Source organism: Tursiops truncatus, chromosome 6 (assembly GCF_011762595.2).
Source record: "Tursiops truncatus isolate mTurTru1 chromosome 6, mTurTru1.mat.Y, whole genome shotgun sequence".
Lineage (NCBI taxonomy): Eukaryota > Metazoa > Chordata > Mammalia > Artiodactyla > Delphinidae > Tursiops > Tursiops truncatus.
Window position 1 is genome coordinate 60000499 of NC_047039.1, and position 16536 is coordinate 60017034.

The window sequence follows — 16536 nt, forward strand, 5'->3', positions numbered from 1 at the left end:
TTAGGCCTCTGCTAACACATGATCTCTTTTAGTCCCCCCAGGAAGCCAGTGACGTAGAGCTATCTTCTTTTTAGAAAATGAAACTGAGACACAGAAAGGTTAAGCAACTTGCCTAACATTGCACAGCCAGGATCAGACCCAGGTATTGTTAAGTTCAAGCGCTCTTAACCATCATATCATACAAGTCTACTGTAGAAGCGTCTTTTCTGTCAATAAGAGGAAAGAATGGAACTAATACTTAGTGTATACCTACTATGTGCCAGCCACTGTTCTAGGCTCTTTATAACTATATCATTGGGACTTCCCTTGTGGTCCAGTGGTTAAGACTCCACGTTCCCAAGGCAGGGGGCCTGGGTTCGACCCTGCATGTCTCAACTAAGATCCCGCATGCAGCAACGAAGATCCCGAGTGCCGCAACTAAGACCCGGAGCAGCTAAATAAATAAATGTTTTTTAAAAAACCTATGTCATTTAATACTGAAAATACAAGCATGAAACATGTATTATCATTACTGTTTTATAGTTGAGGAAACTGGGTCAAAGAGGTTTGATCCAGGATGTACAGTTAGTAAAGTTAAAATTCTGAGCTAGTCAGATGGTTGACTTCAAAATCTGTAGTCTTTGAAACAGTATTTCCCAAAACGTGAGGCACATACTTCTAGAAGTATGCAAAATGATTTTAGATACGGCAGAATCAAGGCCCAAAGGGAGTTGGATTATTCGGAGAGGAATTTATTCCCTCTTCAATTCTATTCCAATCCTTCAAATTACATATAATTTGCAACTAGACTCTCACGTCTCTAACAATGGTTATTTTTCTTTTTATTTTATTTTATTTATTTATTTTTGGCTGCTTTGGGTCTTCGTTGCTGTGCATGGGCTTTCTCTAGTTGTGGCGAGCGGGTGCTACTCTTCAATGCGGTGCATGGGTTGCTCACTGTGGTGGCATCTCTTGTTGCAGAGCATGGGCTCTAGGTGCGTGGGCTTCAGTAGTTGTGGCTCGCAGGCTCTAGAGCGCAGGCTCAGTAGTTGTGGCACACGGGCTTAGTTGCTCCGCAGCATGTGTGATCTTCCCAGGCCAGGGCTCAAACCAGTGTCCCCTGCCTTGTCAGGTGGATTCTTAACCACTGCGCCACCAGGGAAGCCTTATTTTTCCTTTTAATAAAACAAGAAGCTCTCAGGCAGATATTATTATCTGGGTAGAATTTAATAGCATCACTTTACTTTCATTGCATTTATTTTTGCTCATATCCTCTATTTACCTGTACCAGTGATACTGGTTTTCCATTTACCACAAGGGTAGATTGTTTTGTTCAAAAAATAAAAGCTCAGTTGATTTAGATAATTCTATAAAAACAATAGCACAAAGAGTAGTCAAACATGGCAAAACTAATGAAAGTAGTGTATGCATGAATAAATTGTGATAAATTGTACAAAATTATGCTGCTTCCATTATTAATGAGTGGTTAGTCATTAAGACTGAGTGTAAGATCTCGAAGTAGCTTCTGAATTGTGACAGAAGATTAGATCAAATTATGTTCAGTAGAGCTTACTTCATTAATCCATTCATTTAATCAGTCAAAACATCCACTTATATTTGGGGATGGCTTCTAAGAATATGCTATTTGAGTGGTTGTTTCCACATAAAACGTGGTATGGAAAGAGCTTGGGATTTAGTGACAGATGAACCTGGGTTCAAATTTTGACTATATCAGGATTATGAGCCCTTTGATCTTGATCATGCCATTTAAACTCTATGAGTCTCAGCCTCTTTATCTGTAAAGGTCGAAGATAACATCTACCTGTCAGCATTGTGGGGAAAACTAGACAAAATGGCACATGTGAAGTGCCTTATTTTGGCAGGTAGTCAGCAAACTTTCTTTTGTACAATGTTTTAATTCTTGAGAAAGTGGTATTCGGACCACCCTGGATAACAGATTTCACAGTATAAATAGTTCGGGGGTTTTCTGTTGCTTGAGTGATTCACATCATAATTCTCTTCTGACTGGAGTTTTTCCTCCTACCATCCTGCAAATCTTTGAAGGCAGTGACCAGGTTGAATTTGCTTTGGCGTCTCCAGTGCCTAATACATACTAAATTCCAGTTAAGGGTTTAACATAAAATGACAAAAACGGGGAGAGGGAGAAACAAAAGGATGAGCCTCCCCATATTCACTTTTGCTTTCCTCTCATCAAACAGCAACTTGCCCCAAATTGCACAAACTGGCATTCTTTTTTTTTTTTTTGCGGTACGTGGGCCTCTCACTGTTGTGGCCTCTCCCGTTGCAGAGCACAGGCTCCGGACGCGCAGGCTCAGCGGCCATGGCTCAAGGGCCCAGCCGCTCCGCGGCATGTGGGATCTTCCCGGACCGGGGCACGAACCCGTGTGCCCTGCATTGGCAGGCAGACTCTCAACCACTGTGCCACCAGGGAAGCCCCAAACTGGCATTCTTAATCACCACCCAGCACAGGTGAGAGTGTAGTGCACACACTTGAGTTTTTATCAAAAATTAATGACAAGCTTATATATTGCCTCCAACCCCTGTTTTAACCACAACTAGAACATTAGCGTGCCTTTCTGACAGAGATCTATGATACAAAAAGGAGTTCACAGCTGCCTGGTATTCTTTTGCGCAGGATGGGGGTGGGGGCAGGCTACAATGTGAGTGCTTCTGTGTAAAACAATGCCAATTCAGCATTTGCTTGGCCAGGTTGAGAAGACTCTGGGACGATACATGTGAGAAAAGATGCCATGCTTCTGAATTTCCCGCATGATTCCATTTTGTGGAATTCCCTGAACACTTGTAATAACTCTCACTGGTGTCTCCATAATAGGATACTCTTTAAAGTAGATTCCTTTATGATTAGAATCATCTCCAAATACTTGAGTTATTAAGCCCCCTTATAATTAAAACAGAGCTGCCTGATACCAAATCCACTCTACCCTGGAGAATAATATTTAGTTATTCATTCTCTAATATGTATTAACCATATTCTATGCACCAGGTTCAGGAATTTACACTACTTTTACTCTCCTCATGGTACTTCCTTCTCTTATTTTATTACACATGATGTAACAAGAAACAGGGAAGAGACATGGGGCTTGCAGGGAAGGTTAATTGCTGAGCCTGAGATTTAACAAGAATCAGAGGACTTTGGGTGTAGTCTCTATTGAATTTATTTAGTAGATTTATTTACCACACTTACACTTTCTTCTCATGAGAGAAGGAACGCCTCTAACTTCCTCTGGAACTCCCCATAGCATACAGCAGAACTTCCCTCTTCACTGTCTGGGCCTTTGAAAAACAAATCCATTTTCTGCTTGCTTTTCCCCTCTGCCTTGTGCAGCGTGTGTGTGTATATACAGAGGTTGGAAGCATAAAGTATGCTACCTCTCAGGCAGGTGACATTTTCCATCTAATGTTCACAAGAGGAAAGAGCAATTGGCAAAGATGAATCACATATCTGAGTCGCTCAGAATAACTAGAAGATTAATTGTTAGTTGGTCTATTTTGCCCCAACTAAAGCTTCTAAGACATGCAAAGCTTTGAGCTTGATTACTCGATACAAAATGACAAGTTTAGGAAATGCAATACTAAAATATTCTTACTTATTGTAAACTACAGAGGAAATCAAAACACTCTTGCAAGCAATTCTGTGAAGAGGTTTTTCTCAAGCTTGGCTGCACATTAGAATCACTAATGAGAGGGCCTCAACCTTGTATCATAAGAATCACCTGGGAAGCTTTTAAAACACACTAATGCTCAAACCCCACTTTGGATCCTCTAAAATTAAATTCTAATTATTTTGTGAGGCCAGCATCAATTAAAAAAAAAAATTCCCTAGGAGTTTCTAAGGTGCAGGGAGCATTGAGAAACCATTGGCTGGACAAATAAAACACCTGCACTTGCAAACATTTTTTACCATCCTGCCATCCAAAGTGTTGTCCTCAGTTTTCCCTGGGAGCTAGTTAGGAATGCAGAATCTCAGCCCATGCCCTGGACCTAGAGAAGCAGAATCTGCATTTTAACAAGGTTGGGGTGATTCACATGCACATTGACATCTGAGAAACAGAGTTATAACACTGGTTTGCATTTGGACTGTGACTGGGAAGTAGAGTGAAAGATAACATTTATTAAACTCAGTGAAGCAGACACTGGGCTAAACTGTACATCACCATTTCATGTTCCCAAAACTCTGCAAGGTAGGAGTCACTACCCCCATTTTACAGATGGGGAAACTGAGGCTTAAAGAAATGATACAACCTGCCCAAAGTAAAAAAGTGGGAGCTCATGGATTTGGAATTCAAATTCATATCTCTGTGTTGAAAGCTTGTACTTCTAACAGATAGGACTATATATCTACTGGCATGTGTATACTACATACATGAATGAAATAGATATACTTTCCAGCTTTATAGTAAGGAAAAGACATTTGTTTTCTATTTCATATGTCACATGGTTATTAAATTAAACTCCAACCTAGCATTGAACTCCTGATGTCATCAGACAAAGGAGAAAACTGGAAAGTTTCCACAACTGAAAATTAAGCCAGTAAAACATTCATTTGGTCATCTTGACTAAATTAAACGGCAAAGGACTTGGCCAGAGCATGAAAAATTAATAAATGCACTTTCTTTAGACAGATTAAAATAGCTGGCTTGAGTAATGTTGGAGCCTTTCTGAAAGTTCTTGGGGGAAGTTCGCCTTTTATTTGCAGTCAGGGCACCAATGGAGTCAGACCTGTCACATCTCCAGGAAACACAAAACAATTTATTTGCATTACCTACCAAGATAGCTTCCTCTTTAAGCTAATTTTATACCTTTTTTCCCCATTAACAACAGAAGCTTAAGTGTTTACAGACTTCTTAAGGTATTTTGAAAGGTGAGGATGGGTGTAGGCAGTGAGGGGAGGGGGGACTGCTTTACACAGCCAGCCTTCAGAAAGCTCTAGTTCCTGGTTTAGAATAGATGCTGCTCTGATCACTTGACGCATGCACTCCTCTTAGCAGGAATGCTGCATGAGACATCTTGTCTATTAGAAATCCCTTCCCCAACCTGATTCTTCTACTTTCTATACCTCAGGGGTCAGCAGATATAGTTTTGGAGGTCAGCTATAGGCTAAGTGGAGTGACCCAGGGTGTGGTCCCTGCCCTAGAGTGACCTCAAGCATCACCCTGGTCATGGGCTTCCTGGATTTTATTCTTCTCTGGTGGATGAAGAAAGAAGGAGACATCAATGAAAGACATAAGACTGGGGTTACTTTTTCCTTCAAGACATGACAAAGTACAAAAATAAATATTTCCCCTTAAATGTGTCTGGGTAACAAGATGTCCTTAGGTTTTGAAATGAAAATATAAGGAAAAAATTGAACTACAACACTACAGTAATAAAAGAGTGAGTGATATAAGTGAAAGAATATATACATAGATCAATAGAACAGAAGGGCCAGAAAAAGACCCACACAAATATGGACAATTGATTTTTTACAAAGGTGCAAAGGCAATCAATGGAGAAAGGATAGTCTTTTCAGTAAATGAACAAATGGGGCTGGAGCAACCGGATGTCCACATGCAAAAAAAAAAAAAAAAAAAAAAAGCCCCAACCTATACTTCACACTATACAAAAATCAACTCAAGATGGATGGTCAACCTAAATGTAAAATGTACAACTATAAAGTATTTAGAAGAAAACATAGAAGAAAATCTTTCAGGTCTTGGGTTAGGCAAAGAGTTCTTAGATATGACAATCCATCAAAGAAAAAATTTGATAAATTAGGTATCTCCAAAATTAAAATCTTTCCTCTGCAAAAGACACTGTTAAGAGAATGAGAGGGACTTCCCTGGTGATCCAGTGGTAAAGAACCCATCTTCCAATGCAGGGGACGAGGGTTCGATCCCTGGTTGGGAAACTAAGATCCCACATGCCTTGGGGCAACTAAGCCTGCGCACCACAACTACTGAGCTCGCGTGCCTCAATGAAAGAGCCTGCATGCTGCCAACTACAGAGCCCACGCGCCCTAGAGCCCACATACCACAGCTAGAGAGAAGCCCACTCCCCGCAACAAAAGATCCCACATGACTCAACAAAGATCCTGCTGCCACAACTAAGACCCAACACAGCCAAAAAAAAAAGAGAATGAGAAGATGAGCTACAGACTGGGAGAAAATATTTGTATATCACATATCTGATAAAGAATTTGTATCCAGAATATATAAAGAACTCTCAAAACTGAACAATAAGAAAATAACCCAATTAAAAACAGTCAAATGATTTGATATGCCCTTCACCTAAGAAGATATATGAATGGGCAATAGGCACATGAAAATATGTTTATCCTCACTAGGTACTGGGGAAACACAAATTAAACCACAGTGAGAAACTTCTACACACCTACTAGAATGAGTTAAAAAAGAAAAATAACAATGTCAATACCAAGGGCTATCAAGGATGTGGAACAATTGGAACTCTCATACTTTGCTGGAGGGAATGCAAAAACAGTACAGATTCTAAGAACGGTTTGATGGTTTCTTATAAAGTTAAATATGTACTTACCATATGACTCAGTAATCCCACTCATAGGTATTCACCTAAGTGAAATGAAAACCTATGCTTCCACGAAAACCTATATACAAATGTTTATAGCAACTTTATTTATAATTGCCAAAAATAGGAAACAACCCAAAAGTCCCTCAAGTGGGAAATGAATAAACAAAATGTGGTGTGTACCTACAGAGTAATACTACTCAACAACAAAAAGGAATGAACTATTGATTCATATAACAATATGGATAAATTTCAAATGCGTTATGCTAAGCGAAAGAAGCCAGACAAAAAGAATATCTAATAAGTGATCCCATTTATATGACATTCTGGAAAAGTTACAATGACAGGATAGAGAATAGATCGGTGAGTACCTGGGCTTAAAAGTTGGAGGAGGGTTTTTGTTTGGTGATAGAACTGCTCGGGATCTTGATTGTGGTGGTGGCTATATGACTATGCGTTTGTCAAAACTCATAGATGCTTTTATAAAAAAGAGTAAAATTTTACTTTATGTCAATTTAAAAATAAATATTTAAAAAGTGAAATGAAAATATTTTCCAATAGCTTTTCGCTTCAATCTTTAAATTATTTTATAGATAAAATGGTAGAGCATCCACAGAGCACTCAAGTAAGGAAAGAGTTAATTTTGCCTGTCTCTAAAAATCCCAGCAGGGCAGGGTCTCTTAGAAAGGAAATATCAAGTGTTCCTTTAGCTGCCACTGCAAGGGCAGGCCTGGAGTAAGCAGAATATTGGGGTGTTCTCCAAGGATGGCCCCAAGTCAGTGTCTCTAATGCCAGACCAGGCTGAGCAGCCCAAGGGAGGGGGAGAAACGTTGACTGGGATCACCTGGAAGAGAGGGAAAAGCTCTTCAAAAAGTTATCAGTGCCAAAGAAGGCATTCTTTCTCAATGAAAGGCAGAATGTTGGATGACTTCCCATGGGATCGGGGCTGTTATCATAGAGGACCTAACCCGCTTTGTCCACCTCTGTCCTCCTCTCTTACCTAATGGTGTTCACCCACTATAATGCACTCATGGTCCTGACCGCATATGTGAATAGTCTAAACTACCTTCCCCAGGAAAGCAAAACTCTGAAACTGCTTTCCTCCTTGCTACCCACACCCTCCAGTAGAATATCTTTCTCCAAAATCCAAAGGCATAGCTTTAAGGTTCATTATTCATTTAGGTGCAAGGAAGACTCTGAGTTTCCAATTCAAGTAATCCACATTAATGTGTGAATGACCCATGGCTGCTACTGTTGCTTTTTTTTTTTTTTTTTTTTTCCAGTACGCGGGCCTCCCACCGTCGCGGCCCCTCCCGCTGCGGAGCACAGGCTCCGGACGACGCGCAGGCTCAGCGCCCATGGCTCACGTGCCCAGCCGCTCCGCGGCACGTGGGATCCTCCCGAACCGGGGCACGAACCCGTGTCCCCTGCATCGGCAGGCGGACTCCCAACCACTGAGCCACCAGGGAAGCCCTACTGTTGGTTTTTAAAAGAGGAGGTGTCCCCCTGACCTTTGTCTCCTCACTGTCCCTGACAGAAGAAAAAAGGACAGCTTCTTGGCAGCTCACCTTTCAGGACACTCAACCCATGCCCTCTTGTGTCAGTTCAGAGGTGCATGGCCTGAATGGTCCTGTCTTCTTGTTACTACCTTTATTGGAAAGTGGGGATAGATGGATTCTTAGTCCCTGTTTCTGTAAGACAGGGACATGGGTATGCACATGCCACCCTGGGCACCATTCTTTTGGCTGTGCTTATAATAGCTGGTAATCACACTTCCTCTCAAAGAAAGCCTTCAGCTCAAGGACTACATTCTCATCCTTGGCTTCAGCTAGGGGTCATCACCTGTTCCTCTTTCTCAGGCTCCTCCCTTGGACCTTTCTTACCTGCTGTCTGATGAAGCGGCATTCCCAGGCTCATAATTAGCAGGAGAAGGAACATTTTCTGTACCAGATCTGAAACAGACAATTGAAAGTCTCAGGGCCTTCTGCAGTTTTTCTGGGTCTCATGATTTGGTCATTTGCTCACTTCTGAAAACAGAACAGGGAAATGACTGGTAAACAAATCTTTTGGGGAGGCAGTGGACCATGGTGGAGTAGAGCTGGGAAAAGAAGTTAAAGGGTGATTGCCTAAAGGAGAGGAGAGACGGGGTAAGAAGAAGCGAGGCACCCTTTATCGATCCAAGTTAGAAGCTCATATGAACCAGTGCTCATGAGTTACCCACACAGCTGGTTATCTGTACCTTTCTGTTTCTTCCATAGTTTCAGTGTAGGCCCTTGAAAACCAGTCTTGTTCATCAGATGAATAATGTACATCATTTTTTCCAGCTGGACTGGAACTCTGTGAGTTGGACACTCAGTGCTCAATAGAACAGAGCTGGATTCTCAATAAATACTTGCTAGTTGACTGAGCAGGTAAAGTTGTCAAGCTCTTTAGAGTGCTGTGATCCAGTGTGCCCATCACTTGAACTACCTGTTACTAAGAGGTGCAGACAGGGATTGCAGAGAACTGCAAACCCAGTTGAGTGGGTGCCAAACCTTAGTCCTGCTTCACCTTTCGTGCTTCCACTTTTGCTCACAAACTTTCCCACCCAAGGACTTCTCACGGTTGAAGGCAAAAGGGACAGGGTATACCACTGTCAGCTTTTTTTGTCCTCAAAGCGGCTTTCAAAATTTTATTAGCCATGCGCCACCAGGGAAGCCATACATCTAAATCAGGTAAAAGCAGAGCTGCTCTGAGTACAATGGAAAGCCAGTGGAGGATTTGGATCAGGAGAATGACACGATCTCATTTACATTTTTAAAAGAGGATTCAGTTTTGGTGTAGACAATAGACTATTGTTGTGAAGGAGAGTGGGATGGGCAAGATTGGAGGCAGAAAGATCAGTAAGAAATGTTTTCACAGAGATGATAATAGTTTGGACCAGAGTGGTGGGGCTAGTGGAGGTGAGAAGGGGTCTGTTGAAGGTTTTTTATATTTATACATTTTAAAAATGTATTAAAATTTTAAAATTGGTTCCTTAAATTTATTAAAACTTTTAATATCTTTATTGGAGTATAATTGACATACAATAGAGGATTATGTGTGTGTGTGTATACATATATATTTAAGACACAGATGATTTAGTGGTATGATTCAGTGGTTTTTAGTATATTCTACAGAACTGTGCAACCCATACCACTGTCTAATTTTGGATCATTTTCATCACTGCAAAAAGGAACCCAATACCCATTAGCAGAACCCCCCCAATTCTTCTTCCCTCTCCCACCAGTCCCTGGCATTCACTCATCTCCGTTCTGTTTCTATCAATTTGCTTATTCTGGATATTTTATATAAATGGAATCATACAATATGTGGTCTTTTGTGTATAGCTTCTTTCACTGAGCATATTATTTTCAAGACTCATCTGTACTGTAACACATTACCAATACTTCGTTCCTTTCTATGACTGAATAATATTCCATTGTATTAACACATCACATCTTTCTTATCCATTCATCAGTTGATGGACATTTGTTTCCACTTGTTGGCTATTATGAGTAATGCTATTATGACATTCATGTACAAGTTTCTGTGTAGACATGTTTCCAAATCACTTGATTATATATGTAGGAGTGGAATTGATCAGTTAAATGGTAACTCTATATTTAACTTTTTGATAAACTGCCAAACTGTTTATCAAATATATGATTTGTAATTAATTTCTCCTATTCTGTGATTGTCTTTTCAGTTTCTTGGTAGTGTTCTTTGAAGCACAAATGTTTTAATTGTAAAGTACAAATTAATTTAATTTTGATGAAGGCCAGTTTATCTGTTTTCTCTTCTAATTGCTTGTGCTTTAGGTGTCATCTCTAAGAAAATATTGCTTAATCCAAGGTCACAAAGATTTACGTCTATGTTTTCTTTTGAGAATTTTATAGCTTTAGTTCTTATATTTAGGTCTTTGATCCAGTTTGAGTTAATTTTTGTGTATGGTGTGAGGTAAGGCTCCAGATTCATTGATTTGCACATGGACATCCAGTTGACTCTGCATAGTTTGTTTAAAGGAGTATTCTTTCCCCATTGAATTGTCATAGCACCCTCACCAAAAATCAATTGACATTAAATGTATGGGCTTAGTTCTGGAATCTCAATTCTATTCCATTGAACTATATGTCTATCCTATGTCAGTATCACAGACTGTTGATTACACGGAAGCTTTGTGGTAAGTTTTGAAATCAGGAAATGTGAATCTTCTAACTTGTTTTTCTTTTTTTTTAAGACTGTGTGTGTGTGTGTGTGTGTGTGTGTGTGTGTGTGTGTGTGTGGCTATTCTTGCTCCCTTGCATTTCCATGTGAATTTTAGGATCAGCTTGCCTATTTCCACACAAAAGAAGCAGCTGGAATTTTGAAAGGGATTGTACTGAATCTGTAGATCCATTGGGGAATATAGCCATCTTTATAATTTTAAGTCTTTTAATCCATGAATGGGGCATGTCTTTCCATTTATTTAAGTCTTCTATATTCTCAAGAAGATTTGATGGGAATTGCTGACAGGATGGAAATGTAGTTTGACAAAAGTAAAGAAATCCAGGAAAATTTCTAGGTTCGGAGCTTGAGTCACTAGGGCAATGGAGATACTATTTATTAAAAAGGAGAAGACTAAGAATGAAGCAGATTAGGGAGCAGAAATCAAAAATTGTATTTGGAATATGTTTGGTTTGAGATGTCTATTAGACACTCAAGTAAAGATGTTTAGTAGGTGGTTGGACAACTGGTGATCCAAAGTTTGGGGCAGAGATATAAATTTGGGAGTCATCAATGCATAAGTGTTACTTAAAGCCATGGTGCTGCATAGTACCACCTAAAGAGAGATAGAGAAGAGAAGGTGTCAAAGGACTGAGATATGGGGCATTCCAACACTTAGGGGTCTTTGAGAGGGAAGGTACTATCAAAGAAGATTGAGAGAAGGGATATAAAGGTAAATTAACCATCTCTTTTATTTTCTGTATTCTGATGCTTTGACATCTGGAATCTTGCTGACTTTAGAGGGACTGCCCCCTCAGGATTAGCCAATTCCTAGAGACAGTAAACAACTGTCCCCTGAATGTGCCTTTCATATGCAAACCAACCAGTCCAGAGCCCTACCTCCAATCACCTTTTTATTGGGCTCTCACTCTCTGGGTCACTATCTATCTGCCCTAATCACCCTAGGGTCAGTTACCAGATACTCCTATGCCCCCAAAGTCTGCTGAAATTATACAAACTAGCCCCATTCCTTCCTGTGGAACCTACAGTAGAGGCTCCTGCCTACTTTTCCCCCTCACCCTCTGCCTCCTGTGTGACCCTGGTATTTGCCTGTATGGACCACTATGGTGTGGCATGCCCCTTTCTCTTGGGATCTGTGAGTATAACAAACTATTTTTTCAAAGGCAGTCATCTCCTGATCTGTTGGCCTCACCATTCCTAAATAATAGATATAATAATAAATAAAATAATAGTAATAAATAATAATAAAACCTAGAGTTTAAAACATAGTGCTGGAAGGAGGGAGTGATCAGTTGAGCTAAATGTTTCTGAGAACAGGATTTAGCAGAGTATGAAGGTCATGGATGACCCTGATAAACACAGTATCAGTAGATCTGGTACAGATAAAAATAGGAAATAAGGAAGTGGAGACAACAGAATATAGGCAACTTGTTAGAGAACAGTGCTATAAAAGGGCGCAGAGATATGAGGCAGTAGCTACAAGCGAATGCAAGGTCCACAGTGGGCTGTATTCTTGTTTTTAGTTTAGGGAGGGAAATATTACAGCAGATAACAACTAGGAACAGAATCTAGTGCTTTCTACCAGGAAATGCTCAAGACATACCTTAGCTAGACTTGAAAATCCTCTTCCTTACTGAAACTACAAATATATCCAGAAAAGATACCATTTTAAGCTGCACCTGCAGTCTAGCACTTGCCTAGCATTTTTTTTTTCCTAGAGTACAAAAGGATAGCATGTAACATGCAGTTCTGGCAACAGAAAGGACTCCTGGTTCACCCATCACTCGTTTTAACTTCCCCTTCTTCCCTGCCCATCGAAGGGGACTTTCCTTGCACACTGTCTCCTTGAGTCAACTGAGAGACAGACACTGTTGTAAAGGTACTTTCCAACTAGCAGCCTTCTTTCTCCTAGGGATAAAGTGCCCCATGGAATGGTTAAGAGCTCAGGTTCTAACGTCAGACACATCTGAGTTCAGATTCTGAGTCTACAAAGTATTAGCCTCTAAGAACTTAGACAGTTTATGAAAACGTTTTGTGTCCCATTTCCCTAAAGTGCCAATAATAATAACTCCTACTTCAAGCCGGAATCCTGGGGGCGTCATCTTAAATCTACACATCGCTTATCTTGCACATTCAGTCCAGCCCCCAGTCCTATTAATTCTACTTCCTGGATACACCATAGCAGAGCCTCCTCTCTGCCATTTTTACCTCCTAGTCTTGTTTCCTTCTGCTCCATCCTTCTCTTGTCACCACAAACCTTGACGTCATCCTTGGCTCCTGTCTTCTATCACCAGCATCTGATTCATTAACACATCCTATAGGCCCTTCTTTCAAATATATCTAGAATCTGACCATGTCTCACTGCTTCCATATCAACCTAAGCCATTATCGTGTCTTGTGGCTATTCTAACCTTGCCTTCCTACAGTTGATTCTCAACACAGGAGCCAGAGTGATTCTTTAAAAATGTAAGTCAAAGCAGGTCTGCTCAAAACCTTTTGATGGCTCAGTATTTCACTGAGAATAAACTCCTAAGTCTCTCCAATAACCAGGTAATAGGGGCCTCTGTCTTGAGTCACCCTGCCATGCTTTAGATGAGTGCACTGTAGCCATGCCCCTCCCTGCAGTGTGGGTGTTTGCTGGGTTGAGAGGTGTCATCTGGACCTCTGGACCTCCCCCCACTACCCATTATAATCTAGGTCCTTGGGATGCTGGAATTCACTGCCCAAATGGCCCTAAGCCCACTTCCAGGCCTGTGTAGTGTCTTCACCAAATCCATCCCTTCAAGTGTGGATTCTGCTGCCAGTGTGCCTGTCCCTACACCTGGATGCTTTTTTAGCTCTTTCTGGTGAGTCTGCCTTATGCAAAAAACTGCAACAGCACCACTCCTCCAGCATTCCCAATTCTCCTTGTCGTCTTTCTTTTCCACAACTTTCATTACCATCTAACTTACCATATAGTGTACTTGCTTATTATATTATTACCTGTCATCTTCCATTAGAATATAATCACTCAAAGGACAGGGATCGTTGTCTGTTTATTTACTACTATGCCTTCAGCCCCAGAACAGAGTCTGGCAATAAGTAGGTACTTGGTTAATACTTGTTGGATGAACTATCTCTTTACCTAGCAGGCAGAACAATCTCTTGAATACTGAATAATCAAATCTGACCATGTCACTCCTGCTTAAAAGACTTCAACAACTCCCACTATTTACAAGGTGAAGTTCTCCTTTAGTGTGGCCTACAAAACCTTCCCTGATCTGGCACCTCCTGCCTTGGCCACAGAGAAACACATGTGCTTTCCATGACTAGGACCTCACAGGTGCTTTGAGAAGGCTAATCTCACATCTAATCTCATCTTATTTTTTCTAATCTTATTTTTCTTCTATCTCAATTTCTTCATGAGCTTAAAAAATTGTATTGCATCATAAATAACTCCTTAAGTGGCCTTACATTTCATGCATTCAACAGAAGTGGATAAGTCTTTCCTAACTGTCTTAGTCTATTTCTTCTGCCTCAATTGTATCTGCTACTCACCTCTAGTGTAAGTACTTAACTCATTACTGGTATGCTGATTTATTACACTTCTGTTTTCTAGGCTAGAATAGGAGCTCTTTGTACAGTCATCCCTTGGTATCTGCAGGATATTGGTTCCAGGATCCCCTGTGGATACCAAAATCCACAGATGCTCAAGTCCCTCATGTAAAATGGCATAATATAGTTGGCCGTATATGTAGGGCTGCAGAACCCTTTAGATACGGAGAGCAGACTGCACTTGATTAGGTCCTTATAACTGTGTGCTGAATGGACAAGTGAATGAGTGCTTGCATGCATGACAATTTAGCATCATACTCAGGAATCTGAGATCACTGGCTCCCACTTGACTCCACTCTATCGGAGAAACAGAAACCTTAATTTGGTTGTTTATTTTTGCCGCAAATAAGAACTTTCCATCGAATGGAGCCACTCACAACACAATGGGCCACTAATGGGGTGGGGAGGCATCATCCCTGGTATTGTTTAAGCAAAAGGTGCATGTTGAAGCAAGAGTTTCCACAAGAGGTGGAAGGTGATCCCTTTTTAACAGCAAGATTATTTACAAGATTATCTCCCAGAAGAATGTTTCCACAGGTATCTCAAGCCCCTCACCAACCTCTCTCAAAAGACTAGGCTATCTGGATAAGACCTCTACCCTCTGGGTTCTTTAGGAGAACTACGTTTTCTGAAAGAGCAGGTTCTTGAAGGCGTTAATGTTGGGGAAGTATGAACTCTTTCATACTCAGACAGGCAAGGCCTGAAAGAATTTACTTAGAGAACTTACGGAGTGCATTGCCAAAACTAATTAACTCAATGCATCATTTAAAGAGTATCCATGTGTAAGGCACTCCTTTGGCCAAATGAGCATTGTGATGACTCTTCTCCACGATACAATGAACATGTTCAAACAACCACATCTCTCTCTAGCCTCCCCTTTTAAAATTCACCTTTGTTTTGGATATAAATATCTTATTGTCTATGCCTAGTCAGCTGTTCATTTTCATCTTAATTGTATATTCCTTACGTACATGTTTGGTTTTGCTAGCTTTTCCATCAAGCAGAGGGTGCTCATTGTAGCTATCTTTATATCAGTCAGGCTGGGCTCTAATGAATACTTTGGCATGTGAATGGAAAAAAGTAGTTTTTAATCAAATGATCAGTTTAGCTGAATTTCTTAATTTCTGGATAATTCTTAATGAAGTTATGGGTAATTCTTGATAATTCTGCCTATGAACATGTCGTAGTATTGCAGTTGAGGGCAAGTCATTATCTAAAATGGAACAGAATGGCATAGGATAAGCTTCAAGAACTTTTTCTGGTGGCTCCAGGAGTCAAGAAGGGCCCCCTCAGTAAGGAGATAATCAAGCTTGAGAGTGAGAAGAAGCAAAAGCTACTCTTTTTAGATTTGTGCAAAGTCCTGCTCAAATTGCTGCCCCCTTGGCTCTCACCCAGGCCACTAGAAAAGCTGCTTCTCTTGGTGGTGTGGTGGAAGCAGCAGTTCTGAGCTAGGCATCAGGAGACAGGAGTTCCAGTCTTTGCTCTATCCCTGCTGCCTTAGGAACTCACTCTCCACTCTCTACAAAAGAAGGGGTGAACTAGGTGACTTCCAAGGTCCCTTCCATGTACCATCTATGCAACTAACAACCAATCTCTACCATTTTGTTTCGCCATGTTAGGTAATACTCAAGTGTGTAACATATCAAGATTTTTGATGAACCGTGAACATTTTAATATTTTTGATATTAAAGTGTGATTTCATTTCTAACTACCACAAGTATTATTGGCCTATCAGTAACAGTTGATCACTAGTGTTTAAGATAAAGTTAAGATATGTAAGAATGGCCTTATTCCAGCTGAAGTCTTTTACTCCTCCCCTCTAAAAGGCATTTAAGAAAGTGAGTTAAAATGATATCATGGAGATAAGTAAAAAACTTCAACTTATAAATGTGTATATATATGAATGTGTACATAGACATAAAGTTAAACTTTTGATAATTTAGGCACTTTGTTATTAGGAACATAAAGTAATGTGGGGAGTTGCATAACCTTTGTTGCCTAGGTTGTGGCAGAGCTAGTGACCAGTAATGCGAAGTTTGGCTGGTCAGCTATGTCCTCATCTAGGGAGACGTGGACCTGGAGAAATCTTCAAGAGTTTATGGATACCGTCAAGTGGAAGGTTCCTGCTTCAGTGGACATTCTCCTCCCTCCCCC

General features: G+C 40.5%; 1 protein-coding gene across 10 annotated transcripts in view; it reads right to left on the reverse strand.

Moving 5' to 3' along the window:
• The window catches only part of PDCD1LG2 (programmed cell death 1 ligand 2), a 95196-nt gene that overhangs the window by 73683 nt on the left and 4977 nt on the right, over positions 1-16536 (reverse strand). For 9 of the 10 annotated variants that reach the window (XM_073806139.1, XM_073806138.1, XM_019934807.3 and 6 more), the window contains exon 2: positions 8427-8495. In XM_073806139.1, coding sequence (XP_073662240.1) covers positions 8427-8481 — 55 coding nt within the window. In that variant the 5' untranslated portion in view covers positions 8482-8495. Of the gene's footprint in view, positions 1-8426; positions 8571-16536 lie in introns of all 10 variants that reach the window. The other variant, XM_073806135.1, reaches the window with a different exon arrangement.